Source organism: Perognathus longimembris, chromosome 9 (genome assembly GCF_023159225.1).
Source record: "Perognathus longimembris pacificus isolate PPM17 chromosome 9, ASM2315922v1, whole genome shotgun sequence".
In the NCBI taxonomy this organism is placed as follows: Eukaryota; Metazoa; Chordata; class Mammalia; order Rodentia; family Heteromyidae; genus Perognathus; species Perognathus longimembris.
Window position 1 is genome coordinate 63,867,275 of NC_063169.1, and position 27,371 is coordinate 63,894,645.

General features: G+C 44.1%; 1 protein-coding gene across 1 annotated transcript in view; it reads right to left on the reverse strand.

Moving 5' to 3' along the window:
- Syne1 (spectrin repeat containing nuclear envelope protein 1) overlaps positions 1 to 27,371 on the reverse strand; it is a 367,506-nt gene that overhangs the window by 80,500 nt on the left and 259,635 nt on the right. The window contains 14 exon segments of the mRNA XM_048354307.1: positions 3,464 to 3,619; positions 4,564 to 4,740; positions 5,609 to 5,758; positions 7,229 to 7,411; positions 7,806 to 7,938; positions 9,183 to 9,379; positions 10,212 to 10,343; positions 12,812 to 12,985; positions 15,542 to 15,742; positions 18,081 to 18,200; positions 22,586 to 22,687; positions 24,479 to 24,688; positions 25,892 to 26,047; positions 26,332 to 26,466. Of these exon segments, the coding sequence (XP_048210264.1) occupies positions 3,464 to 3,619; positions 4,564 to 4,740; positions 5,609 to 5,758; positions 7,229 to 7,411; positions 7,806 to 7,938; positions 9,183 to 9,379; positions 10,212 to 10,343; positions 12,812 to 12,985; positions 15,542 to 15,742; positions 18,081 to 18,200; positions 22,586 to 22,687; positions 24,479 to 24,688; positions 25,892 to 26,047; positions 26,332 to 26,466 (2,226 nt within the window).

Genomic DNA, 27,371 nt, shown 5'->3' on the forward strand with positions numbered 1-27,371 from the left:
CCTCGTTCTCCCCTGGCTCTGCCAACATCCTTCCTCTCTTGGGTGTCTTCACTTTGTACGATACGCACTGAGCGTTCTGATTGCCTCCCTTCCCTTTTCATTTGTCTACCCTTCTCCCCTGGGCTCTCATTCTACCTTTCAAGTACCAGCTCCCTGATATTCATTTTATTGAAATGAGTTTGTTTTTCTAAGGAATTACACCATTCGAATTCTCCCCCGCCAATACCATAGTTCAGTTAATGCATTTGTGTACAGTTGCATACAGTGTTCCTTAGTACATCCATAAATCAGTTCTAGCTTCCACATACTAGAGAAAGTATGAGATAAGGATTCTCATGGTCTTCTGTGACGGGCTTGGCTTTGAACTCTGATCCTTTACTCCCATCCTCCTGAATAACTAGGACTACAGACATGAATCACTGGTGCCTGGCCCTATTTGAAATAGATTTCAAAGTTGTCAAAAACTAGCCTGAGCCACTGGCACCCAACTTCTGTGCAAATTTACTTATATTTATTTCTTGCATAATGACGAAGCTATTTTTGTCTTGGTGACTAGTTAGAAATTTACGCATGTAGCAGCTTAAAAAGATAATTTCAATTCTTATATTGCTCGTATCATTTCTATTTGGTCAATGTTATAATAGCTTTGATAATTAACAGGGAATGAATCTGCTAAATACTAAAATTATAGGTCCCTTATTCCAAATGGAAAGCGTAATTAGCTTTATTTTGAAAAACTTTTCTCTGTTTTTTGAAGAAATACATGACAATCACAATCTATATTAAATAAGTAGTATGTATATAACTATCATGTACTTACTTCTGTATTAGTGTGTAATAAATAATCCTGCATGTCTTTAATATGATTACAAAATTCAACTATTAGAAATTAAGCTTATCTTTGTTCACCCATAGGTCTTAAATTAATAGAGAGTGGAAATTAACTGGTAAGAAATGTCCTACTTGTTATGTTGTCATAACAAGTCATATGTTGTCATAAAAGCAAACACACAAGAAAGAAAGGCCTCGAACTGTATTTTTTTGACAAAATAAAGGTATGTTTTCCTTTCCTTTCAATAAAAATTAAAAGATAATTCCGCTCTGATCAGTGAGGGGAAAGTCCAGAACTAACATTTTTGTAATAGTAAATCATTCTCAACTTGGATTAATGCATAAATATCAGTTTTTTATGTTGCTTTACATGAATAAATCACCCCTAAAAGACTGGAAAAATAGTCAAGAGTTTTAAATCAAAATAAAGCTTGAATCCAGCCACTGATTTAAGTACACTGGCTTGGATTTCACGCTTTGGTCCAAAGGCACAATTTCTCAAAAATGACAATAAATTTTATCAAAGTTTGTAGTATCGCCAACTTGAACTTGCCAGTTAGGCTACCGTAATTCATAGGTGACATCTCAAAATAACTGTGGGAGCTACTTTCTGTCTGCCACTGCCCCCCACCTGCAGGAACAAGTTCTTATTGGAAATCACCAAGTGACATTTAAACCACAATGTAACCTTGCTCTCCAAACATTGCCTGAACTGAGCCTACAAGAAGCAAAGCTTGGGCAAACAGCTGCCAAATTTCCCGGATAGAATGTGTCTCAATTAAACTCAAGAAATCTGTAGAAAATGGAGTAAAAAGGAAAAGTAGGAAAAAAATGAAATAAAATAAAAAGCAGGATGCCTGGAATCTAGCTACTCCGGAGGCTTCAGAACTGAGGATTATGGTTCGAAGCCAGGCCAGCAGTAAAGTCCATGAGACTCTTTTATCTCCAATAAACTACCAAAAAACAAAACAAAACAAAAGAATTAGAACTGTGACTCAAGTGGTAGCAGCACAAGCCTGAAAGGAAAAGAAGTACAGAGACAGCATGCAGACCCTGAGTTCAAGCCCCAGGCTCAAGAAAAATAAAAAATTAAGTACATTAAAAATAAGTTCTCATAATTGGTTAGAAAGTAGGATATTTCCAAAGTCCTTTCTTCCTTAAACCTAAAATAGGAAAACAACATTTGGGGGAAAGATCTTTTTCCCTTGTATTACTTCACAATTCAGCCTTGGATTATTCTCAGGAAACACAATTTTTAAACAAGAGTCACGGCTAATCTACATCACAGTACAAATGAATGTATTCTTATACATACAGCGGTTGCATTAAACAAGTTTCCCTGTGGCCCACTACGCGTGCGCAACGAACCCTGATTCATTCGCTTTCCATCTCTCTCCCTCCCCCTTTCACTTTATTTTCTGAATGCCACCAGCTTGCACATGAAATCTGTACAAATTCAATGGGTCCCTCTAAGTGTGCTGGACTCATTGGTCAGAGTCACCTCCTCTGTCATTCTCCCCCATCTTGCTTGCTGCCTCTCTCCATTCTTGGTTTATTGTTTGTTTTTTTTAAGCCATTTAAATAGGTGTCACTGTTCTATTTTCATATGTAGTGGATTATTTGAAAACGACTTTAGTGTGTTCTCAATTGTCGGCACTCGCATGGCTTGTGCGGCTATAATAAGAATGTCTGATGAGATAGTATCCCTAGAGAAACATCTGGATTCTCTGCACCCCAGATTCTCCTCACTGCAGCAGAGCAGGCCCCAGGAGCTCTGCATAGGACACACAGAAAGGGGCCTGTCAAGGGGGGGGGGCCAGGAATGCAGCCCCACCCCCACCCCCACCCCCACTTTCTTCTCCACTCCCACAGAGGGAGGAGCCAGGAATGCAGTGGTGTCAGGATAAGGAAGTGCTAGAGGGGATGGCCATGGAAAGAGCATAATCAAACCCCTTGGTTCCCTGAATACATGCTAATAAAAATGAGATCAAAGAAAGAATTCCAGTACATGTATTTAAAGTCCTGGCAACTCTTAAATCTGTTGATCATTAAACACCATTCAGAGCATTTCTCTCTACTTATATAAAAAGGTAAAAATGCCTCTTAAAAAAATCAGTGTTAAAAGCAAAACCACAAACCTAAGCTGGGTGCTGGTGGCTCACACCTAGAATCCTAGCTATTTAGGGAGGCTGAGATCTGAGGATCGAAGTTCAAAGCCAGCCCAGGCAAGAAGAGACTCTTTAACTTCAATTAACTACCAGAAAACTGGAAGTGGTGCTGTGGCTCAAAGTGGTAGAATGCTAGCCTTGAGTAAAAGAGCTCAGGGACAGCAGTGCCCAGGCCCTGAGTTTAAGTCCCACGACTGACTAAAAACAAACAACCAAACAAAAAGAACGCCCTTTTGAGTTAGAAAGAAAAATGAACTGGTGTGGCAGTGTACACCTATAATCTCAGTGATTGTAAGTTTGAGTCTAGCCGAGGCAGCACAGAAAGACCCTGTCTTAAAACCAAGCAAACAAACAAGAAAAAATAAAGGTCTAAAATGTCAAATCACCAGAGAAACCTGTTACTGAATATTTTTTTTAAATAGTTAAGTATTTTAAAAGTACATTCTCAACATCAGACCGGTTACCTGACAGTCTCCCAGCGCGCTCTGAACAGCAGCCTGGTCTCCGACTCGAAATTCTTGCTTCAGTCTCTTCTCCTGGCTTGCAAACCACATTTTAAGACTCTCTATATTATTTTCATATTCTGACCAAGATTCCAATAAGCCTTCCAACAACTGAATCTGAACAAACACAAGGGAAAGAATGTTGTCATTTTATGTTAAGAATCAAACATTCCGCAGAAAGTGTGTCTCATAAATTAAAGTTTTTCTAGCCCTGTGCTGCTGGCTCATGTCTGTAGTCTTACCTACTCAGGAAGCTGAGATCTGAAAACGGCAGTTCAAAGCTAGCCTGAGAAGAAGAGTCCCTGAGACTCCTATCTCCAATTAACCACACACACCAAAATGAAAAGTAGCAGTGTGGTTCAAGTGGGAGTGCCTGTCTAGAAGGCAAAGCCGAGTGTGGGCATGGAGTCTTCAGTTCAAGTACCAGCACCTGCACAAATCAGTAAATATAGAAATGTTCCTAAAATATAGCCTTGGCAGCCAGGTACCAGTGGCTCACACCACTCCACACTCGGGAGTTTTGAGATCGGAAGGTTGCAGTTCAAAGCCAACTCAGCCAGGAAAGTCTGTGAGAGTCTTATCTCCAAGTAATCACCAAAAAAGTCAGAAGTAGAGCTGTAACTCAAGTGGTTGAGCACCAGCTTGGAGCACAAAAGCTCAGGAACAGTACCTAGGCCCTGGGTTTAAGCCCCAGGACCGGGGCCTTAAGTGTGCACGCGCATGCGCACGCCACACACAAATACAGTAGCCTTGGCTATACACAACTCAAAAAAATGAATTTTATCAAGCATGAATCAATGGCTATTCTGGGTAAGCAAGCAAGGACTAAAGCCAATGTGCAAGGGAAACAAACAGCAGGTCTCAAGAGATATCCTCAAAAGAAGTAAAAACAGGACACTTCCAAAGCGTATACCTTTCTTTCTATTACTCGCGGAAGGAAGGCACTTCCGGTCAGGTAAGCCTCAGGAGCGTGGCCGGGGCACTGGGGAGCCCGCCTGGCCCTGGGCCGTGCTAGGGGCTCTCGGGGAGATCCAGGCAGCAGCACCGCCTCCCTCACTCACCTTCTCCGTGACCAGACCTTGCAGGAGCTGCCAGCTTCTGTTCATGGCGCCCAGCTGCTCTGCGAAATCCGTCTTGTCGCTCCGCTTGCTCTCCACGTCCTGACTGCTGATCTGCAGCACGGACTGGTTCACGAAGTCCACCGTCAGCTGCTTACACTGAAGGTCGATCTTAAAGCCCTGCAAGGAAGGCAGCGGGGAGAAGCAAAGAAGCTTGTCGCATTCATGTATACACGTTATTATTATTCTACCAGGAGCTGGAGAACCCCAGATCACCATACCATGAATATCCCCTCTCCTTTGATAGCGTCTAAGTGGTAGTACCGCTTCATTCACCGACCTGGTCTTTGCAGACAGGCATTAAATATATAATAAACACACATACACATGTATGGAAGAGGTAGCGCCTGGTAAATTACACAAGCCCACTATAACGTATTTATCAATTGCAATATATATTGCATGAGCCGCATTTTTATTTTTTTTATTCAGTGGCTTGTTTTGCTTGTTCTGGGGCTTAAACTCAGGGTCTGGGTGGGTGCTGTCCCCAAGGTGTTTTGTTTTTGCTCAAGACACTACAGTGCTCTACCATTTAAGCCACAGCTCCATTTTCAGCTTTTTGGTGATGAATTGGAAATAAGTGTCTCATGAACTTTCTCGCCCAGACTGGCTTCAAACTGCCATCCTCAGATCTCAGCCTCCCGAGTACCCGGGATGACAGGCTGAGCCGCCAGTGCCTGGCTTGCATATTTTAAAATATGGAAATGATACCTGCACGGGGCACTGGCCGGTGGCTTTCACGAGGGACGCCCGGTGCTCACTTTCAAGTGGTCAGGGCCGCCGTCTGGCCACCATGTATGAAATATACACATTCCCAAACTTGATTTTCCAGCCTTTTGGTTTTCTGGGGTTTGGTGTGAGGCATTTGGCTTGAATCAGAGTCACTTGAACCATGGCCCCCCCACAGCCCTTGAAGAGGAGTTTTTGAGAGCTCTCCAACAAGAGAGTTTCAATGTCTAAAGATTAACCACGTGACAATGTTACGTACCTTGTATTTCTGCAGGTATTCGTGAACTGCCCTGTGGCCTATGGCATTCTTTATATCCTCTTCATCCTTCTGGATAACACTTTCCATTAGAGAGATCCAACTCATGACTTCAGAGATGGCATGGCGGGAAGGCAGCTTGTCCATCTGGAGCTGCCCAAGAAGCAGAGAGTGAGCCCCACCCACGTCGTAAAACCCAACGGCAAGTTCTGCCAACCTCGGAGCCGAACACTTGCTCTTAGCAAGAAACATAAGACATTTGTGAGGTCTTAGAGGCTTGAAGTCTCAGAGAAACACAGAAGAACGCTAGCCATTTTCTGTTCTCTTGCTGTCTCATACTGTCACCTTATGCAAATATTGACTAATTAATCAAAACACTGGCGAGAAGAAAAGATTATCTTAGTTTATGGCTAGGTTTATGAGTTAAAACAATTTAACTACAAAACATTCAACAGATGTATTCTATTAATTATCTTGTAAAAATCTGTGTAGAATAACGCAGGCATCTTCAAAAGAAGGAAGAAAAGCATCACACCAGAAGCCGTCAGTTTCTAGATTCCCTCTTTATTCTTTTGGCACCTTGGCCTTTCTTCCTAAGAGCAGGGTCGATTTTCTGTCTTGCACTGAGATACAGTTAAGATTGTGAATTTCACTTCATAGATTACATGTTCGTGCATTTACGTATTACGATAATTGGGAAGAACAAAAGAAATCTTTTAAAAACACGTATGTCAGCGTGCAGCTCCTGAAGAGGGGCAAGTGACATATTCATTCCACACAGCTGTCACTCTTGAGTACACAGGGACAAATGTCAATGAGAGCAAGCGATAAAAGGTTCTGAGCTGGGCACTGGTGGCTCATGCCTGCCATCCTTGCTACTCAGGAGCCTGAGATTTGAGGACCATGGTTCAAAGCCAGCCCAGGCAGGAAGGTCCATGCGACACTTATCTCCAAAGAACCACCAGAAAACGGGAAGTGGTGCTGTGGCTCACAGTGTGGTGGAACTCTAAGCTTGAGCAAAAGAACTCAGGGGCAGGGCCCAGGCCTTGAGTCCATGACTGTCCAAAATAAATATTCTGGGATTTTAGAAGAATTAAAGATATTCCCAGAGAAGGGGAACATTAGTCATGCATGGAATAATGCCATTTTGTTCACTGACAGAGGGCATCTACAGTGGTGGCTGTTCCCCAAGATGGCGTGGCCCAGGGACATGGCAGCCAGCTCAATTGTGTTCAGACACTCTGGAACATTTGTATCCTGACAAAATGGTCCAGCAGCATAGTTGTCCAAACGTATCCCTGTCTTTAAGTGATGCATGATGCCACTTACATTTATTGAATACTCAGTGTCCTCTTGAAGGTAAGATGGTGGAACTCCTATATATAAAGGTAACTACTCACGCCGTGAAAACGCCCACCTTTTATCCACTATTAAACAGTTTAAACAAAGAGATTTTAATACACACACGAAAGAAGTTTGGGGAGGAAACGCTATTTAGTGGCTCCTTTTAATACGTCACACATCGGGTGAGAGACAAACCAGCTTCTGAGATAAAGCTGATTTAAACTTGCAGGTAAGGCATCAGTAGATGATTACCAAACACATCAACCCTGCTCTGCTTACCTGGTGGAGCTTCTCCTGCACGGCTGGGATATTTGCCAGCAGCTCGGTCCACTGGCCGTCCATGCGCGACAGCTCGGAGCGCAGCGTGGCCGTGTCCACTTTCTTCAACCGGAGGAGCTGGTTTCCGGTGCTCAGCACGGATGATTTCAGGGAAGATTTGCCATCCACCTCTTTAGAGAACTCCTAAAAGCCGTGAGAACGTTCAAGTGAGGATTACATAGCCCAGCCTTTCATTTACAAACAGAGACTAATGCAGTGTCTTACACAACTTCCTCTACAAGTTGACAGGAGGATGGTGGAAAATCTCTAGAGGAAAGCAAAGAAGCATACCTTTGCTCTCAAATCAAAATCTGGAGAACATGCAATTGATGTGAAACACACAGTGTCGAGTACACTAGTCAATGGCAAGCCCTACTAGTTGGCTTTCAGTGCTCAAAGCTAACATGGATCCATTCTCTACAGGCTGGCTTACCCAGTGCGTCCCATTCATGGCTGTCTGCCTGGTGTATGGCTCAGGCCCGGCCCACAGGGCTAGCAAGAAGACATGGAACCAAAGGCCTTAGACTTCCAGACTTACCAGGAAAGCATTTAGATGATCACGGACCATTTCCAGTTCTTGTGGGACTGTCACGGATTGCTGAGTCCAAAACTCTAGTCTGTCCTTCGCAGACTGTAACCAGTGAATTAATTCCGCAGACTCACTTTGGTACCTATACATAGATATGTAAAGAAATCCACTGTGGAAACATTCAGTCCCTGTCCTCTGCTCATGCACGTTGCAGTTCACCAACAGACTTACAACAAAATGTACTAAGGGGATACTCTGATGTTCTTTGTTCTCTCATATGTACTCATTGATCAAGTTTGTCTCTTTGGGTCTCACTAATTGAAAATAAGAATCCCTTCTTACACATTCATGCTACGAAGAAATATCGGATGATGGTTTTCACAAAGCTCCTTGAAACAAACATGGCAGAGAAACAGAGTGTTCTGTTAGGCAAGTATAAAATAACCACTTCCTCTCAATACACCCTGTTATGGCTTGACGTGAAATGTTCGCTACCGGTTCGTGTGTTAAAGTGTGGCCCCCACTGGGGGCGCTACTTAGGGAGGTGATGGACAGCTTAGGAGGCAGGGCTAGCTGGAGGAAGAGGTCTTGGAGCCTGTGCTACTGAAGAGTTTCTGGTCTTGGGTCCCTTCCTGCTTCCACCTCACCTGGAGGTGAGCAGCTTCTTTGGTCGCATGCTCCCAATATATTCTGCCTCAACGCAGCCTGGAAAACTATGACTGAAAGGAAATCTTTCCTCTTTTTTAAATGGCCTCTATTAGAGACACGCTGACAAAAATCTAACACACTAACAGAGCATTCCCTTGGAAAACGTTTCCCCTTCCCTCTCTTTCTAAAGATTTACTATCACAACCCAAAACAGTCAGCAAGGAAGGACGGCAGTTCCCAGGTAAGGCGCATCGTGCGATTTCTCCTTTGCTCACTTTTCATCAGGTCTTTATACAAGAATCCAACTGGGATCAGCCGGGTGCTGATAGCTCACGCCTGTAATCCAAGCTACTCAGGAGGCTGAGATCCTTGGATCTCACTTCAAAGCTAGCTTGGGCAGAAAAACCGGGGAGAATCTTAGCTCCAATTAGCTGGTAAAAAGCAGGAAGTGGAAGTATGGCTCAAGTGGTAGAGCGCCAACCTTGAGGAAAAAGCCAAGGGAGAGTGAGAGGCCCTGAATTCAAGCCTCCATATTGGTACACAAAGACACACACACACACACACACACACACACACACACACACACACACACTCAAACTAGACAGTTTCTCATCTTTATTGCTCAAACTATGCCATTTTTTCCAACTCGCCTATCTTCTCCAAGTCCAACACCCACCATAGCACTTTATTGCACCAGGGTATGTACAGTAAAAGTGTACAAGACTGTGACCCCATTACCTGGTCCAGTGTTTCAGTATTGTTTCCAGTCTGTGCAGTTCCTTTGACACCCGGTTGGTGTTATTCAGCCAGTGCTCACCCAATTGATTCAGCTGACTTTCCAGATCTGAGCAGCTGATGGACATCAGGAGCCTTTTCCCTTCATCTAATACTTGATACAGTTTGGGCTGGTACTCATTAAGGCTGGATTTTAAATGCTGAAATGGTGAACAAAATTGGATCAAACATTTGGTTTGCATTCCTGTCTCTGAAAACATCATTTCTCTGGTGCCCACACGGCTCCTATTGACCATCATTCAAATATAAACTATTTTTGCCCAAGTGACAATGGAAACTTGAAGATGTGTTACATCATCAGAGTAGAGACTATTTGCTTGCAGGGTTCAGTGACCTTAGGTACATTAAAAAAATTAATCTTGGGCTGGGAATGTGGCTAAGTGGTAGAGTGCTTGGCTCACATACATTAAGCCCTGGGTTTGATTCATCAGCACCACATATATAGAAAAATCCAGAAGGGGCACGGTGGCTCAAGTGGCAGAGTGCTAGCCTTGAGCAAAAAGAAGCCAGGGACAGTGCTTAGGTCCTGAGTTCAAGCCCTAGGACTGGCAAAAAATAATAATAATCCTAATTATTTCTTTTATGTTGTGATACCAATATAAACTACAGTGAATTCTGCTGAGTAGAGATTTCATGAAAATACTTTGAAAGCTTTCCAAAAGAGTTCTTTCACAAGAGAGAGAGAAAGAAAGTTTTACATTTTTTTTTGGTAGTGCCAGGAATTGAACAAAAACCTTGTGCCGGCTAAATAAGCATTCTACTACTAAGGGACAAAATCAGCTCAGGAGTTATTTCAATCTTATTATAAATAACACATGGTAGCTGCTTCTATTATAAATAACTCACATACTATCTGATATCCATAGTTCGAAAGGAAAGTAAAATAATGAGACACCTGATCACAAGTCTGTTTGGATCCCATTAAAGACGGTGTGGCTGCCCACAGGCCCTGGGGTACCACGGGGCCCTGACCTGGTAGAGGCTTGTTCGTTCCACGAGCCTGTCCTCACTCTCCTCCACCAGGCCCACGCTGGGGATGCTGCTCTCCACCACCTCCAGCTCTCGGCCGAGCTCCTGGAGACCCTCATCCAGATGGGACCACGTCTAGAAAGACAGCATGAGTGGATGAGCCCAAGAACCCTCCTGGGTACCCACACCTGTGTGCACACATGCACTGGGAACAGACCGGATGTTCACCGCCAGGTGTGCAGGCATGGCTAAGTAGCTAAACACCTCTGAACTGTTTTCTCCACAACCCCCTGGTGCGGAGGGTAGCTAACCGCTCTACCGTGGGCCTGACTGCCTGGCTTCATTGTGTACCACGGGGAGGACTGACACAGAAGAGATGGCAGGCTGGTTTCTCACACAACATGTGAACTCAAGACATTACCTGTGCAAATAAACTGAAGGCACAGACATTTATAAAATAGGACTACTGGGTGTAGATATTATATGAAGGAAAAATGTCAAATTGCTGACTCCTACATTTAGACTTATATTTCATTTAGAACTGGAAAAATACTTCTTCCTATTTTCTATTATTTTCCAATAATTGGGGGTGGGGGGTGGGAGGAAGTGGCTGGTTGTTTCCACAGTGGGTAGTTTAAATGCTTGTAGTTGTTTGTAGTTTCAATGGGTCAGGTATATCACCTTAAGAAGCACACATTGGGGGCTGGGAATATGGCCTAGTGGCAAGAGTGCTCGACTCATACACATGAAGCCCTGGGTTCGATTCCTCAGCACCACATATATAGAAAATGGCCAGAGTGGCGCTGTGGCTGAAGTGGCAGAGTGCTAGCCTTGAGCAAAAAGAAGTCAGGGACAGTGCTCAGGCCCTGAGTCCAAGGCCCAGGACTGGCAAAAAAATAAAAAATGAAAAAAAAAAAAAAGAAGCACACATTGTAGTGTATGAAGCCAGACAGACATGGTATGATTGCCAGTCCTACTAACAACTAGCCATGTGCCTTGCTTGGTAAGATACTGGTCCCAGACTCATTCCTGAAAGAGGAATTCACAAGGCAGATTAGGGTGTTCTGGTAAAACCTAGTCAGAGTCACATAAACTATCTGGCTGAAAGATGGATCAATTGCCAAACAGTATTGTTATTACAAAGGTATCTAATGCTAAAGATCAATCTAAACTATAATGTACTGAGGAATTCCATGTCTGGACTTTTTGGAGTTAGCTAGCTATCCTGATGGTGGCTCAGGGAAAAGACGAGATTTTAAAAGGTATAAACATGAATGTTGGGTAATGCAGGTAAAGCTGGAAAAGTTTGGGGAGTGGTAGAAAAGAGAAGAAAGTACACAGAGGTTACCATCCCTTACATTTTCTTGGGGGGAAAAAAGAAAGAACAGGAAAACTAGAATAGCTTTGGGTACCTGTTCTAGTTACTATCAATAGAGGGGAATTATATTAAGGATGTCTCCCATTTACACGAGCTTCTATGGCTGGATGGTTAGCTTCTACGGAGGACCTATTTGGCGTTCAAGAGCATATACTATGAGGAAGTTAAGACCCTAGTCCAAGTCTCTCTGACTCTAGAGCAGTGGCCTGAAAACTCCTTTTTTAATCGTGTATCATGTAAGTTTTGTGACTCATACAGTAACTATGACAACTGCTCATGTCTGTCCTGTCAGGTAAAGGCAGCTAGCTGTAAAGTGATCGAATTTGATAGGTCCCAAATCGAGTCTACCAAAATAGGCAGTGGGTTACATTTGACCGGTGAGTCAAATTCCATTTTGTGGAATGTTTGTCTTGATTGCAAATGGCATCCTTTCTTTGTTAGCATGGACAAGATCCAGTGTGCTCAATGCTGCTTTCTTCCCTGTAAAGATGTATTGTATTCTGATTGTCTATCACTGGCTGGTGATCTCACAATCTAGTGAGGGAGGTGACCTGGAAGTATTCACTGTTGTGTTCGCAGCTCCTGGGAACTTGGGAGAAGCTTGGTAAATGTTGAATAAGTAAACATTGGCTTCCTTCACTTACGATGAAGGTGAGAATGAGTGAGTTGAAGGTGACTCGATGAATGAGAAGATGAAATGCCAGCTTCCTTTTATGACAGGCAAACTCAAACCTGTAACCAATGGAAACCCTACACATGGTTTCTACAATCTGATTTTTGGGATTTCTGATCTTCCAGGTGTCCTGCATCAACCCAGATTCCTTGTCATATACCAAATGGACTCTCAGCCTTTTTCTTCAAGAGCATTGTAGACTTAGGCCTCGCTGGCTCCCCTCTGGCTGCTGGACCCTGTGGACAGGTCTTCTAGCAACACAGACTGCACTGGGACTAAGCCAGGGATAGGTTTTTGTATTTGCATCATCTTAACTAAGCTTTCAAGCCAGAATGGCAGAGCCTCCAGATCTCTTCAGGTACCTGGATGGCCAACAATAATAAAACACAGTCAACAGAAACCAGACGTACTGGGGGACTGGGGGACCCCTACCTATGGGAGAAGCACCATCCGGAGCCAGAGAGCACAAGCTGGCTCTCAGGTCACAGGAGGCCAGCTGGGTGGTCTGAAAGGTCCGCCTTGTGGCCAGGAGACACTGTCAGACAGTCTTACCTCCAGAATGTACTCGAGTTCCACGCCCTTCTTGTGCGCCCCTTTGAGCACAGATGATGCCTGTGCCATCAGGTCTGTGTGTAACTGGGTTTCCTGCACGACCGCAAAGCCCATGATCTTTCTGAAGAGTGTTTCTGTCAAGATCATGTGAGATTCCAGGCCCTGAAAGTATTCCTGCAATGTTACAGATGGGAAGAGGTTAGCGGCTCATCCATACAGTACCCAAGGACCAAAATGACTTCCGTGAGGAAAGGGGCTGGAACGCAGTTCATCACATACAAGGGTTGTCATTCTGCTCACACTGGCCTTTAGCTAATGCCAGGCACGGGCCACTTCTTGTGGTCTCCCTGCAGAAATGAGGCCGTGGGCTCCTCTGGTCTTGACCTCATGGAGGAAGTCCTAGTCACTGGATTGCATACACGAGGCCCCTCCAGATCGAAGTTACTCATGTAAGACCAGTCAATAAGCACTTCCTGTCCTTTGCACGATCATCTCTCTCACTTCTCTGAGTCTTTCACCAATGTCCATCAATGCCACTGCCCTCCTGCCCCCACCTCCCACCCCCCAACACATCAGTGTCCACAAGCCTAGCTTGAGCCTCTGCTTCCAATCCCTTCTCCAGATGCTCTCTGGAGAGCATCTTTCCTTCCTCCATCGCTTGCCTCGGGCCCCTCCCTCTAAGCTTTCGGGGAGTTTTATGGGCTTAGGACTTGCTGCCAAGCAGAGTTCAACATACACTAATTCGGTCTCAAGTATTTTTAATTTTCCTTGTGTTTTCACAAAATAGAACTGTAGCCCTTACACGACCTTACAGATATTTCTGGAATGTCATTTTTATGTGTAATAGACCTTGGGGTAATGGGCACTACTTGCAAGAGGCTCCATAAAGTGAGCCACATCATATTTGTAGAGACCAAAGCTCTGCAAAGCAGGTGGCTTTGTGCACATTGGAACGTCGGCTCCTACTTCTTAGTCATCATTATCGATCGGTTGATTGCAGGGCCGAGCATTGCTAGGAAAGCACTCTACCACTTAAGACATGCCCCCAGTCATTTATATTTCGTTTTCGAAACAGGGTCTTGGGCTCTCTTTGCCCCGGCTGGCTTCCAACTCATGATCCATGCTGCCTGTATCTCTTGAGAATCTGAGATTACAGGCATGCGCTACTAACCCCTGGCTGGAAACAGTGGCTTTATGTTCCATTTAGGATGAGAACACGGATACTCTCCAGCTGTGTGATTGTACACGGTCGCAGAGTTTAGTCATGGCAGCGGTGGGGCTTGAACCAGTCTCGTGCGGCTGTATCTGTGTTCCCGCTCAACCCTGTACAACCCTCCGCTCCGAGAGACCCTGTGGAGGTCACCAAGCCCAGCACAGTTCCTCTCACGAGTCCACCCCTTTCCAGCCCGGGCTGGGTTCTCATGGCTGGAGGACCTCTGTTCAGTGGGAGTAGCCGCCTTCTTTTAGGGTTCTGCCACTACCGAATTTTATTTCCTTTTTCTTTTTTTAAAGCTCATTGATCCTAGTTTTCCTTCTGGAATAACTCAGAATGATCTTTTATTGCTATGGTCACATTTGAGAAAAAACAGCTGTGAACTTTAAAGCAACATCTTCAAAGCCAAATGATAAGGCTTTAATAAATTATACAATTTTGGACAAAAAATAAACCCATCCTCTGGGAATAAAATAACAAGAAGTACAATCCGCTTCCTCCCAAATCCACCATTAAAAGACACCAAAGAACTGGGTACTGGTGTTTCATGCCGAAAATCCCAGTTACGCAGGAGGCTGAGATCTGAGGATCGCTGTTCAAAGTCAGCCTGGACAGGAAAGTCCTTGGGATTCTTATCTCCAATTAACTACCAAAAAGCTGGAAATGGAGCTGTGGTTAGCAGAGCACTAACTTTCAGCATGTAAACTCAGGCCCTGAGTTCAAATCCCTGAGTTCAAATATGCTAATCGTCTACAAGCACAGTTCATTTTTCTTCAGGGAATTCCCATGGCCAGGGAGGCTCAATTTCTAAATTCACAAACTTCCCTTAGTTTCGTGTGTGTGTGTGTGTGTGTGTGTGTGTGTGTGTGTGTGTGTGTGAAAAAGGTTATTTCTTTATTAAGGAGCAGTGTTCAACTACAGGTTGGTTTTGGCACATGCCAATGGCACAGTGTCAGGGATCCCAAGTTTAATGGTGTAGTAAGGGAACTTGGTGTCCCCACGAAAACCTCTGACGCCTTCAACAAGGAGAGGAGACTATGCTCAGAAGCCAGAAAAACTGAATGACGCAGAGAACACACATAACCTCAATCCCAGAGCTGAGGGCGTAGCTCTGTATTCCCAGAGCAGAGCAGGGAGTCCTCGGCAGGATACCAGGACAGGGAGGGCAGAGAGAGCAGCAAGCACTAGAGAGACAAAGGGCCATAAAGGCCACATAGGAGACTCAGCTAGAACAAAGCTGGGCTCCTCTGACCAGTCCTGAAGATTCTCCTGGGTGGTAGTTTACATAGGAACAAACTGCTGCTAGGTAACATTACCAGTTTCCTTGGTTCATGTATACAGTATGGAAACATAGCCTATAATAATTGACAATGGCTTTGCGTGCACACTTGATTCTCTTAAGAAGTCAATGGTACAAATAAGAGCACGTGAGAGACTGAGAACACTGGGAATGACTACAAACCTGACCAGCGTTTGAGAAGATGCTTTCACAGCTAATTTTTCTTGTTCTTTTTTACCTTATGCTTGTCCAGTAGCTGCTGGATTTCTTCTTTGGAGGACACGATGGTTTTGTGATCTCCTGACATCTTCTCCTGTCCTGTTTCTAGCAGGTCATTCAGGTCTTGCAGGGCCCTTTCGTACTGACTCTTGAGGGCAAGATTTTGGTTCAGACCACTCCTCCGCGAGCCGATGGTCAGCATCAGTTCATCGTACATGTCCTGATGAACAGAAACAACCAGAGTCACCCTCAGGCCACAGGCTGGCATGGGCCCAAAGACATAGATAGATAGATAGATAGATAGATAGATAGATAGATAGAGAAAGAGAGTGATAGACAGAGATATAGATATAGACATATATAGAGGCATATTATATATATGTCTATATATTATAGAGACATATGTCTATATATTATATATGGATAGATAGATTACTTCCAGGCCAATGACCCAACCAAGGATTCTCCTTCTGATAAGTTTCAGAACTTGTCTTTCTTATGACCTACACCTCACAAGTGTTTTTCAAATAAGGGAAGTTCTGGACCTCTATTCTTGTGCCTGTACTCTATTATTTCCAGGGCTATGTCTTTGCAATCATTTGATACTCAAGAGTTCGTGTTCTTCTTCTGTTAAAATTTTTCATCATTCTTATCTATTTCTGTTTGAAGATTTATTTTTAAATGAACAATAATAAAGCACAAAAGAGATATTTTAGATAAGGAACAATATTTTAAATACTTAATGATAGAATCACCAGGGAAAATGATGAAATATTCAATAAACAATGCAAGGCAGGAATAACTCAACTATTTGAGGAAAAATAAAGTTACTGTGTTATCTCATGACATAGCAAAATACAATTTAGATGGATTAAACAAGTAAAATACATAGCTTGCAATGTCACTCAGTGGTAATAAGTTTATCTAGTGAATGAGGAACACAGTTTAATCTCTAGCACTGCAACATAAACAAAATAAATAAACAATAAAATAGGTAATGAAATAAAAATGCAAATGAAGAAACAAAAAAAACCTGTTAAAAAATTAAGCTTAATTTTCTAGAGTCCAAACAGCATAATTGAATAGTTCCTAGAAATGGCATATAAGGTAGATTTGACAAACATCTCATATAGCCACACATGTAGAGTTAAGGTGGTGATAAAATGCCATTATGGCTAAGGAGACGTGTGAAACATTTTAATTTTATTTCTTATAATGTTCTCAGAACTTAAGTGACTTTATAGACTCAATATACTATCCTTAACATTTTTGGCTGTTAAATAATGTAAGATTTTTAGACTATCACTCAAAGAGTTAGTGAAATAGAATTTAAGGTGAACGGCAAGACATGGAGACTTGGAAAAGCCAATTCTTTCCGCCAAATGTGGTGGGGGTAAACAATGATTTAATCTGGAAAGACATTCTAGGAGATTATGATACACCAACCAGAAAATTTATTGAGGCATCTGGACCTGATTAATCTATCACAGGAAGGAAGAGCAGGCCAAATGGTTGAGTCTGGATAAGTTCAACTTAATGACTCCTTACAGCTATGACTTTTGACTCTTACACCTGATGCTGAAGGGCCATGGGAAAAGTGTGTTAAAAAGCCCAAGGCGGAGGAGGTGGGTTGGGGAGAAGAGGAAGAGATGAGAGGGAGTGCAAATGTGCGCTCGTTTAGAAGAGCTATTTTATTTTCTCCAAAGAAAGGACTTGTGACCTTACACTTGACCCACACAACGAATCCTCAATCGCTCTGATTAGACCTGCAAAGGGGCAAGTATGTGTCACAGCCCACAACGATGTGCGTTTTATTTAATATAACATAATAAAGACATTGTCTGTCGGGTGGTAAATTCCACTGGTGTGGTATCTCGGCCACTTCCACCCCGTATCAGACTTGCGTTGTGGCACTCGTGGGTTGATCCCGTGCTTGCTTGGTGTTTGCTAGGCGAGTGCTCGACCACTAGACTCCTGCCTCTAGCTCACTATGTCGCACCCTCCAACAGGTGTCACACATTGGCAAGCACATGAACCTATTCCTCAAAGATGCGGCGAAATCTGTCAAAATTGAATCACTTTCTAGTTTAACTTTTTGGTTGTTTTTCTAGAGTTAAAAATATGTCTTTCCTCCAATCAAATATGTGTGAAAGATAAAATCCAACACCCCGCCCCCCAAAACCCTCACTTTCTGAAAAGTCTTACCTTGAATATTTGTTCATTTAAGTAGGTAATAATTACCTCTGGGTAATAATGTAAGTAGTAATGATGACGATCACATTGTTAAGATTAGATAAATATGTTACAAGATGCTAGCACAACAGTTGGCGATCAGAATAATCATAAAAGGCAGAAAACTATGAACCATTAGAAGCATGTGAATATAACTCATTTCACTAATTTTCAGAAATCTTTCTAAGTGCTACTTGGAAGAAAAGTTAAGACGGAAAAGCCACAAAGTCCATAAAGAAAGCCAAGAAAATGGAGGAAAGAACACTTTCTTGACTTTCAGTTGGGCTATACCATTGACGCTGAACAGTCCTGGCTGAGGACTATACCTGGAGTTTGGAGAGTTCTTGCAGGGCTGGTGGCTCAATCTGCAACTTGTCACCACGCCTTTTTAATTCAGTGATTCCGACATCCAGTTCCTTCAGTCCCTCTTCAGCCTGCTGTATTGCCTAGGTAGGATTCATGACATTTCGTTATAATGCCTAGGACCAGCTCCCCGCCCCCCTCCCCAACAAGATATGATCATTGTACCTATTTGTTTTCCTTCACTTTACAAAATAAAACGGAATACGTACAAAAAGAGTCATTTCACCACCACATAAAAACCACAGTCATAGGTTGTATGGGGAAAGAAAAGGACGAAGGCCCGTTATTCTACTCAGATCATCCTTCTGGAGGTACGGAGGGATGGAGGAATGAGAGATGTGGGAACAGGGTGGCTTCCTTAAAAAACGAAGAGGGCGTGTGAATGGCCACACTTGAACAAAAATCAGGCTGTGGGCTGTAGTTATAAAAGAGCATTCGTCTGAGATTTGCTAAGGACCATGTCCAGTTTCTTGAAATGGAATTTGGGAATCTCTTTGGAGAAAGATCCTGAAAGCAATTGGAAAACTCAAGGCAAGCACTGTAAAGGAATGTGTGCTCAGTGCTAGGGAGCAGAAGCATCAAGCCATCTGCTGCCGCTAAGCCTCCTCTTCTTGGTGTGAGGTCTGCAGGGCCAGAATCAGACCTCATCCTGGGACAGTCTGGTCAGGAGATGAGAGAAACCCAAAACAAGCCTGAACAGATTTAAGCGCTAAACTTCATGATGCAACCTATCTCCATTAGCGAGTGGAGAAGGGAGGAAGCGGCCAGCAAGCCCTCTCTCTCTAAGTAGGCTTTTGGAAGACACACAACTCCAGTCGCCCTTGATAATGGAAAGAGCCTGGAGTCCAGATGGCAGATGAGACACAAATGGGTTTAATCTTCCCTTTCCTGTAACCCACTGCATTGTTTGCTTGTTTTCTGGAGTGTTTTCCTCCATAAATCGACAAGGAAAAGGAAACAAGATAATACTAACGAATTTTCGGTACATAAAACATCGCTTTTGCAAGTCTGAAAAAGCTGAATCTCATCTAGGAGAGGAATGCACATCCGCGCAGGGAAAGCCACAGGCGTTTCAGGAGGAACTCAGGACCCTCGGGGACCCGCAGCGGAGAGAGCACTGTGAACTCAGCACCTGAGTAGAATGGCACTGTGAACTCAGCACCGCAGTGGAATGGCAAGGTGGGAGCTGAGGAAGGAGAGCTGGTGAAATGCAGTTTAAAGAACAAGTGAGTCCCTGTGGCGTTTCCTTCGTTCCACACAACCCCCCTCTCTTCGCTACGACGGCAAGTGTGCTTTCTGGAGAGGTAAGAGGCTCAGCAGTGGCCTCAAGTGCTGGATTGAAATAAAGCGGCTGAGTGTTGGCCTTGGGCTGCTGAAGTTATCCTGCTTCCGAAAGCACAATGGCTAGTCCTCTACCAGTCAGACACACAATGGAAAGCAATCTCACACTGCCAAGAGGAGGTCTAAGAATCGAACACGGAAACTGCCAACAAATTGCTCTCTGCCTTCACCCATCAGTATCTCAAGATCGTCACGAACCATCCTTGCTTAGCGTGCCCATTTACTGTTTCTCCCCTCAACCTAAATGCAAGTAGAAAACAAGCATTACACCCAATTCATATATCTAAGAAAAGTTCCCAGTATGGAAATGAGTAAACAAATGACAGCACCTTGGAAGAAAACAAACCACACACACACACACACACACACACACACACACACACACACACACACACACAAACATCAATCACTATTACAAAAGAAAATGTGGGCCTGGGAATATAGCCTAGTGGCAGAGTGCTCGCCTCATGAAGCCCTGAGTTCGATTCCTCAGCACCATATATATAGAAAAAGCCGGGGGGTGGTGCTGTGGCTCAAGTGGTAGAGTGCTAGCCTTGAGCAAAAAGAAGCCAGGGACAGTGCTCAGGCCCTGAGTTCAAGGCCCAGGACTGGCAAGAAAACAAAACAAAACAAAAGATAATGTGTTCACTCAAAAACAGGAGGAGGGGTAGGATATACCATAAAATGAATCATTCAGAAAACCACACTGAGGCCTGGAGAAGTAACCACGTAAGAGCAGAAATGCAAAACTTAATGGAAGAGTTTGGAGGTGAAATTCCTTTAGGGAAAAAAGTAGAGCAAAAAAGACACAAAGAGAAAAGTCTCAATTAAAAATAACAAACAAAAACAGAAACCAACAAGTAAAATGTCAGCTCTTTTGTATGACTAAAGATAATGAGAAAAAAGAAATAAACACAGCAAGAATAAACAAAGCAAAATTAAAATGAGTTACAGCGATGAATGAAAACACTCAACATCTTATTGAAAGGAGTTTCAGAAAGTTTGTCTAAATCAAGAACTGAAAAAAATATGAAATAAATCATTAGAAAAAAATGCTAAACTGGAAAGATGAGAACTACCAAATCCAAAGGGCCCACTGAATTCCCAGCACACAGGATAAAAATAGACCCTCCCACAAGCAAAGCATGGTGACATTTCAGAATGCCAAGGGCCCCGGGAATTCCATGATCTTTAGATTTCCCAGCCAACACTGTAAGCAGACATGTACAGATCTTTAAAGAAATCGATTGCTGATCAAGAGTTCTAACAAGAGCCAAGCAATAATAAAGTGTGAGCTCAAGGGCACGGACATTTTCAAGCACGCAGTACACAAGTTCACAGTACAGCAGTAGTGCAATCCTTTCTTAGGAAGAATAGCAACACGAACAAAACAAGGAAGCAAGCCAATAAAGAAAATGATTTACGACTCAGAAAAGATCCAAGCCCCAGTATCAGCATAAGAGAAAAAGAAAAGCAACTTTTCATTTGGAAGCTATAACTTTCAAACTATTTTTTAAGTGGCCGTCTCTCATGTGTGTTTCAGGAGTTCTCTAGTTCACAGGGCTCCCTCTATGGTTTACCCCTCGCATCAACTGAAATTAGGTAAAGAAATCCTACCAAGTGCGTCTCATCATTACTTAGCTGGCATTCCAAGTGCGTCCTCCATGTCTTCCATCCTCCCTGCTTTTATTGCCATTCTACTGCATTCAAGTCCTCATTCCTTCTCATGGTAATGGCTACTGAACCTCATAATCCATCTCCTGTTCCCTGACCCTGGTACTATCATAAGCAGGCTCTGAAATTGATTCATTTTGTTCTCAAACTTCCCTCATAACTCCACCAGATATGGAAAGTGTGCAAGGTGACCTACCATACTCAAAAATGCCATGCACTTCAAGCTATGTTCTACCACATTCAGGGTTTCCTTTTCTTTCTTTTTTATTGGGTAGGTGGGAGCAAGCTAGCTATGCCTGTCTGTGCTATCATTTGAGCTATACCTTTGGCCCTGCTTTTTGGTTATTTTAGAAATGGAGTCTCATTGACTTTCCTACCCAAACTGACATTGAATTAGAACCCCCCCCCCAACACACCCCAATCTCATCCTCCTGAGTAGCTGGAATTACAGGCACAAATCACTCATGCCAGCTCTTCTTTTATTTTTCTTTTCTTCTCTTTTCTTTTTTTGGCCAGTCCTGGGCCTTGAACTCAGGGCCTGAGCACTGTCCCTGGCTTCTTTTTGCTCAAGGCTAGCACACTTGAGCCACAGCGCCACTTCTGGCCATTTTCTGTATATGTGGTGCTGGGGAATCGAACCCAGGGCCTCATGTATACAAGGCAAGCACTCTTGCCACTAGGCCATATCCTCAGCCCCTCTTCTTTTATTTTTAAATTCCGCTTTACGGATGTTCTATGAGAAGACAGAGTGTTTGCTGATAATCCAGAAGCAAGTAAATATACCTATACCCGTGGTATGTTCTTATTTATTCCTTTCCAGCGAATGGGTTATGCAATAAATACTGTGCAGAGATCCAAGGTTTACAGAATTAGGTCCATGTTCTCTGATGTTCCACAGGCTCTGCTCGCTGCTTTAAATGTGACCAACCTCACTTGCCCTCAGTGCTTTCAACTATACGAAACGGAACCAAGTAGGGATTCCCTGTAGTTTTCTGCAAGTGCTCAGAATTTTCTAGGCATGTGTCTTTTGTCCTTTCTGTTCTCGTTACCTTGACACATTTCTTCTAAGTCCCTAAATGTTAAAAATCCGAATGTGTCCTACTGTTCACTAAGCCTTTTCGGGTTGCGCTCTCAGTGGGGGAAATTCTTCCTTCTCTGAGTGTCCATAGCACTTGGTGCTCGCCCAAGGGCAGCTAGACATTCATCTTCTCTCCTGGAGGGGAGCACACACCTGCAGGCCAATCCTCTGCCCATGACACACTGCCCTTACACTTCTTAGCCCCGTGCAAAGATAGCAGACTTGATGTCACCTGTGTACTGTCCAACCTCAGCACTGCAAAGTATGTCCAACAATCCTCCAGCAAGCTGTTCATCTTTCACGGAATACTTGAAATTTCAGAGTAACGAAGGTATCTATGTGTTTGCCCCTCCAGCCAAAGCTAGCTATCAATACCTCTATCTGTTCTGCCACAGGCTGCTCAAACACGTTGGCCAGTTTCTGCAGAGTGACATACTTAGTGTCCGCAAGTGACGTCCGCAGCACCTTCAGGTCATTCTAAGGAGGAAAGCGAGAGGACAGCGGGATGTGACCACAGGGAATTCAAAATCGTGGTACATAACACAAAGTCTTCAGAATGGTAAAGCAAACATCCCTGCTTTGGAACTGGTTCTAGGGCCTCCCCGAGCACGGAACACCATGGATGCTCACGTTCCGGATAGAAGATGTTATCAGGAACCTACGCCCTTCCTTTTACAAACATGAAACCAGCTCTAGATTCTGTACAACCCCTCCTGCAGTGTAAGCGTTATATAGACAGAGGTTACACTGATGGCTTATGGAGCAACAAGAGAAACATACACGTGATCAGTACAAACACAACTGGTTTTCCAATATTGTCTTTCAACCTAGCGGTTGGCTCTGGGGAGAGGAAACTTACAGATAAAGAGAGTCCAGCTGGAGTACTGTAGAAAGTCAATTAATAGGAGAAATAATACTGACGTAGGAGAAGATAAAAAAAGAGCTAGTAACAGTTCATCAAGGTGCTAAAACTACCACCTGAAAAATGTACTGCACAAAGCACTGTTTGTTACATGTACACAAAGGGAGCTAAAATATCAGTCACAAGCAGTGCTTGTCACCCTAATCTTCTTGGTATGTTTAAAATAAATGAATATTCCAGAACATCTCAGCCAGAATGTAATGTGAATGACATTTATCTAAGATAAAATAGACTACAAGACAGGTGCTATGTATCTACCTATCTACATACCTATGATCTATTCTATCATCTATTATTTATCGATCAATCTACCTACCTATCATCTATTCATCATCTATCTACCTGCTTACCTTTTCTCCTTTTCTGTTACCTGCTTTTCTGTCTTTGCAAAACTCCTATGAGAAAAATATATACCTAACAGGGATGTTGTGAAGATTCAAGTCAAGGGTGCATCTGAAATTTTGGTGAATGGACAATACAACACCTGCTAGAGGTGTATCTCGGGTTGGTGCCAATGATGGATATCTTACAACCCTCCCACATTTGCTGAAAGCAGCCTTCATTTAAAACTGAAGTGTGTTCATGGGGCACTTTTTATTAGGAATGAAAGGTCTATCAGTAGCCTCTGCATTACTTTAGTGAGTCGTCATAAGAGAGTTTCATAAGCACACTATTATTTTCTTGGCAACAGAATTTTAATACAGCAATTAAAGGTCATGAGTCTGGAGTCAGTAACATAAGTAACATAATACATTTTAACAAAGGCCAGAGGAAGTAGACTGCAGTCACTTCCAAGTCTCCTGGGCTTTCAAGTCTGGGCTACTATCTCTGGCTGGTAATTATAACAAACTATCAATTTGGCTTTTGTTGGTTGCATTTAAAGTTTTATGCAGCCCATCTTTTACCTCAATGGTTTCCACAGCTTTGCCTTTGGGGAGGGGTGTTGGGGAGAGGGGAGGTTGGTCCTGGGGCTTGAACTCAGGGCCTGGGGTAGTGTCACTGAGGTTTTTGTTCTCAAGGCTAGAGCTCTACCACTTGAATCACGGCTCTCATTCCTGAATGAAGATCAAAGTTGCATGGGCTTTCTCGTCTGATCTGGCTTTGAACCGCAGCCCTCAGGCTTCAGCTTCCTGAGTTGCATGGACTACAGGTACGAGTCACCAGTGCCTAGTTCCTCTAGGTTTTCCAGAGGCATGACACTGGTCGTTTCCTCAGCCTTAAGCCAGTTAAATCTATTGGGTTTCCAGCAATGCTATTATCTCTGGGTCAGCCACTTCAAAAGCCTTCGCTGATCATTGACTATCCACTGAGAACGTGCACCTACCCCTCCATGCCGTCGTATGTACCTGGAAATTGAGGATGTGTTGCAGCCTCTCCTTCATCTGCTGACAGCGCTGGCTCACGGCGGAGTCCAGCAGCGAGAGCCGGCCGTGGAGAGAGCCCAGCGTGCCTTCGATGACCTCGCGGTTATCGCCGCTCTCCGGGAACGTTTGTGAAAACAAGTGCTTGTTTTTATCCATCTCTTCAGACATTTCCTTAATGTCTTTGGCAAGAGCCTGGGAGGGGGGGTGGTCACAGAAGAAAAGCCTCATTTCTCTGGTTAGCTCCAGAAACCACTAGGCAGTTTAAGTCTTTTCTTCAAAGTAAAAGTTTCCAAACAAAAATCTCCCTGCTTTAGTAATGAGTATATCAAGGCAATGTGTACATGTTCAAAGTTTTTCTCCAAGAGATTTTCTGAAGGACTTTAAAGACATTAGCTAATGCTAATCATTTGCCTAAGTTTGGTCCATGGCTGTGTATAAATTAAATAAGTCGTTTGGCATGCTGGCACCGGGACTTGAACTCAGGTCCTCACGCTCTTGCTTAGCTTTTTCCCCACTCCAGGCTGGCACTCTACCACTTGAGGAACAACTCCATTTCAGGCTTTTGGCCGGTTAATTGGAGATAAGAATCGCACAGACTTTTCTGCCCACACTGGCTTCAAACCATAATCCTCAGGCCAGAGCCTCCTGCCTAGCTAGGATTATAGGGTGACACACTGGTACCTGGCCAACACTTATTTTTTTCTTTAAATTTATTTGTTTATTAATTGAACACAAATTTTTTGAAAAGGTGTTGTGCAAAAAGGGTACAGTTACATAGTAGGGTAGTGTGTACATTTCTTATGATATCTTACGTCCTGTTTTTCTATCTCTTCTCTAGGTCAGGTAGACATATATACAATCTACAATGTATCAAGAACATATACAGTAGCCACGTGGCCACGCCCAAGAAAGTTCGCCTGGGGCTTTAAATGTAATGTTGATATTAGACCATATGTCGACAGTAGTCTTATATGAACGTACATACCTAGCTTTTGAGCTATTGTATTCCCCTGAGAGGTCAATTTTTGACCTTTATATGTTGAGTAATTGTTTGGTTTTAGTTACATACTGTTGGGTCGCTGCCCCAATCCTGCCAACACTGATTTTTAAAGTCTGTGTTTTAGATGGAAGGATTTGGGAGACCCAACAGTCTTTATGCAAAAAGCACTCCATTTTTCTCTTCTTATACACACAAATAAAGCATAAAACGACTGAGAGTTTTTTTTTTTTGTAGGTCACCAACTCTGTTGTACAAGTACTAATTGGACATGTACCATTGTGAAATCTAGAACTCTGTGTCCTTCTTGGTCTTCTTGCTCTATACGACTCATGACCCCGTATCACCATTCTACGTGCTTTGAAATCCCCTGCGTGAAGGAGAACGGCCAAGCCTACCTCTTGGGTGAAGAGACAAGTCTCTGTTTCTTGGGGTAAAAGTGCTGGGGCAACAAACAACCGCTCTTCAACATCATCCAGCCAGGTGGACGTGGCTGAGACCCCATCGTACAGCTTCTGCTCCAGGTGGATATCCTGCCCCTTCGCCCCGGCCCCCTGGAAAAGAATAACACACACACACACACACACACACACACACACACACACACACACACACGACAAAGAATCAATGACAGTGGCCTGAGAAATCAACAAGAGATGCCAGGGTCAGGGGTCAGGGGTCAGGGGTCAGCGGCTTTCTGTCTCAGGACCCATCCCCCGTGGCCACCCTCCCCACTCACGATCCGGGCTGTGGGAACTCCACAGGGATCAAGTCAAGGACTCCAAGCCAGGCCAAGACCAAGTCAAACCAGGACAAGCACCGCCAAGCCGCTCCCTACCTGGGACGACACCTCCTCCAGGGCCTGGCTCAGGCCCCCCAGCAGCGAGGTCACGGGGGCGCCGTGCGCGGCTGCTTCGCTCGTGGGCAGTGGTGCGCCCGCGCCGGGCAGCAGGCGGTGGGGCCGGCTGTACAGCTGCGGACAACACGGGGGGGCGTCTTACACGAGCGCGTCCCTACTGCCGCCCACGGGGCTCAAGCGGGCTTCGGTATAATCTACGACAACGTTTTCCTCCATCTTTCTCTCCTGAGAGTTTCTGCTTACAGTCAGGGCAGCTTTGTCACAGAGGGATGCACTATTTCCTGGGTTGGGGAGCAGATTCTGAAACCGGAGCCGAATCTCACTGGAAGCCACGCGGGGCTTTCTGCCTAGAGGTTCTCGAGCGATCGGAAGAACGCCTGCTCTGAGACACTGAGGCTGGAGAAGTCCCTGATCTAGCTCATCTAGAACCCCCAGATTGCGTCTGCTTCTACATGTCCAGTCTACCTGCGTGCAGGAATGCTGGTTTGTAAGTACGAAAAAGGACGGCCTTTGAAGCCGGGCCACGCTGGTGACTCACGCCTGTCATCCTAGCTGCTCAGGAGGCTGAGATCTGAGGATCACAGTTCAAAGCCAGCCCAGGCAGGAAAAGTCTGTGCGGTGTGAGACTCTTATCCCCATCAAAACTATCAAAATAAATTTTAAAAAAAGCTGGAAGTGGAGCTGTGGCTGAAGTGGTAGAGTGCAGCTTTGAGTAAGGAACGCTCAAGGACAGTGCCCAGGCCCTGAGTTCCAGCCCCAGGACTGGCACACAGACACACACACACACACACACACACACACACATACAGACACAGACACACAGACACACACACACACACACACACACACACACACACACACACACACACACACACACACACACGGGAGAAACTGAAAGCAGACACATCTGCCCCTCCATTCCAGCTCTGCCTCTGCCTAGCGGCAGGGCCCCGAGGTGCTAGCCTAGGTTAGAGGACGGCAGGTTGGAGGTAAAGCTTCCTGGCCTCAGGGTGGTTCGT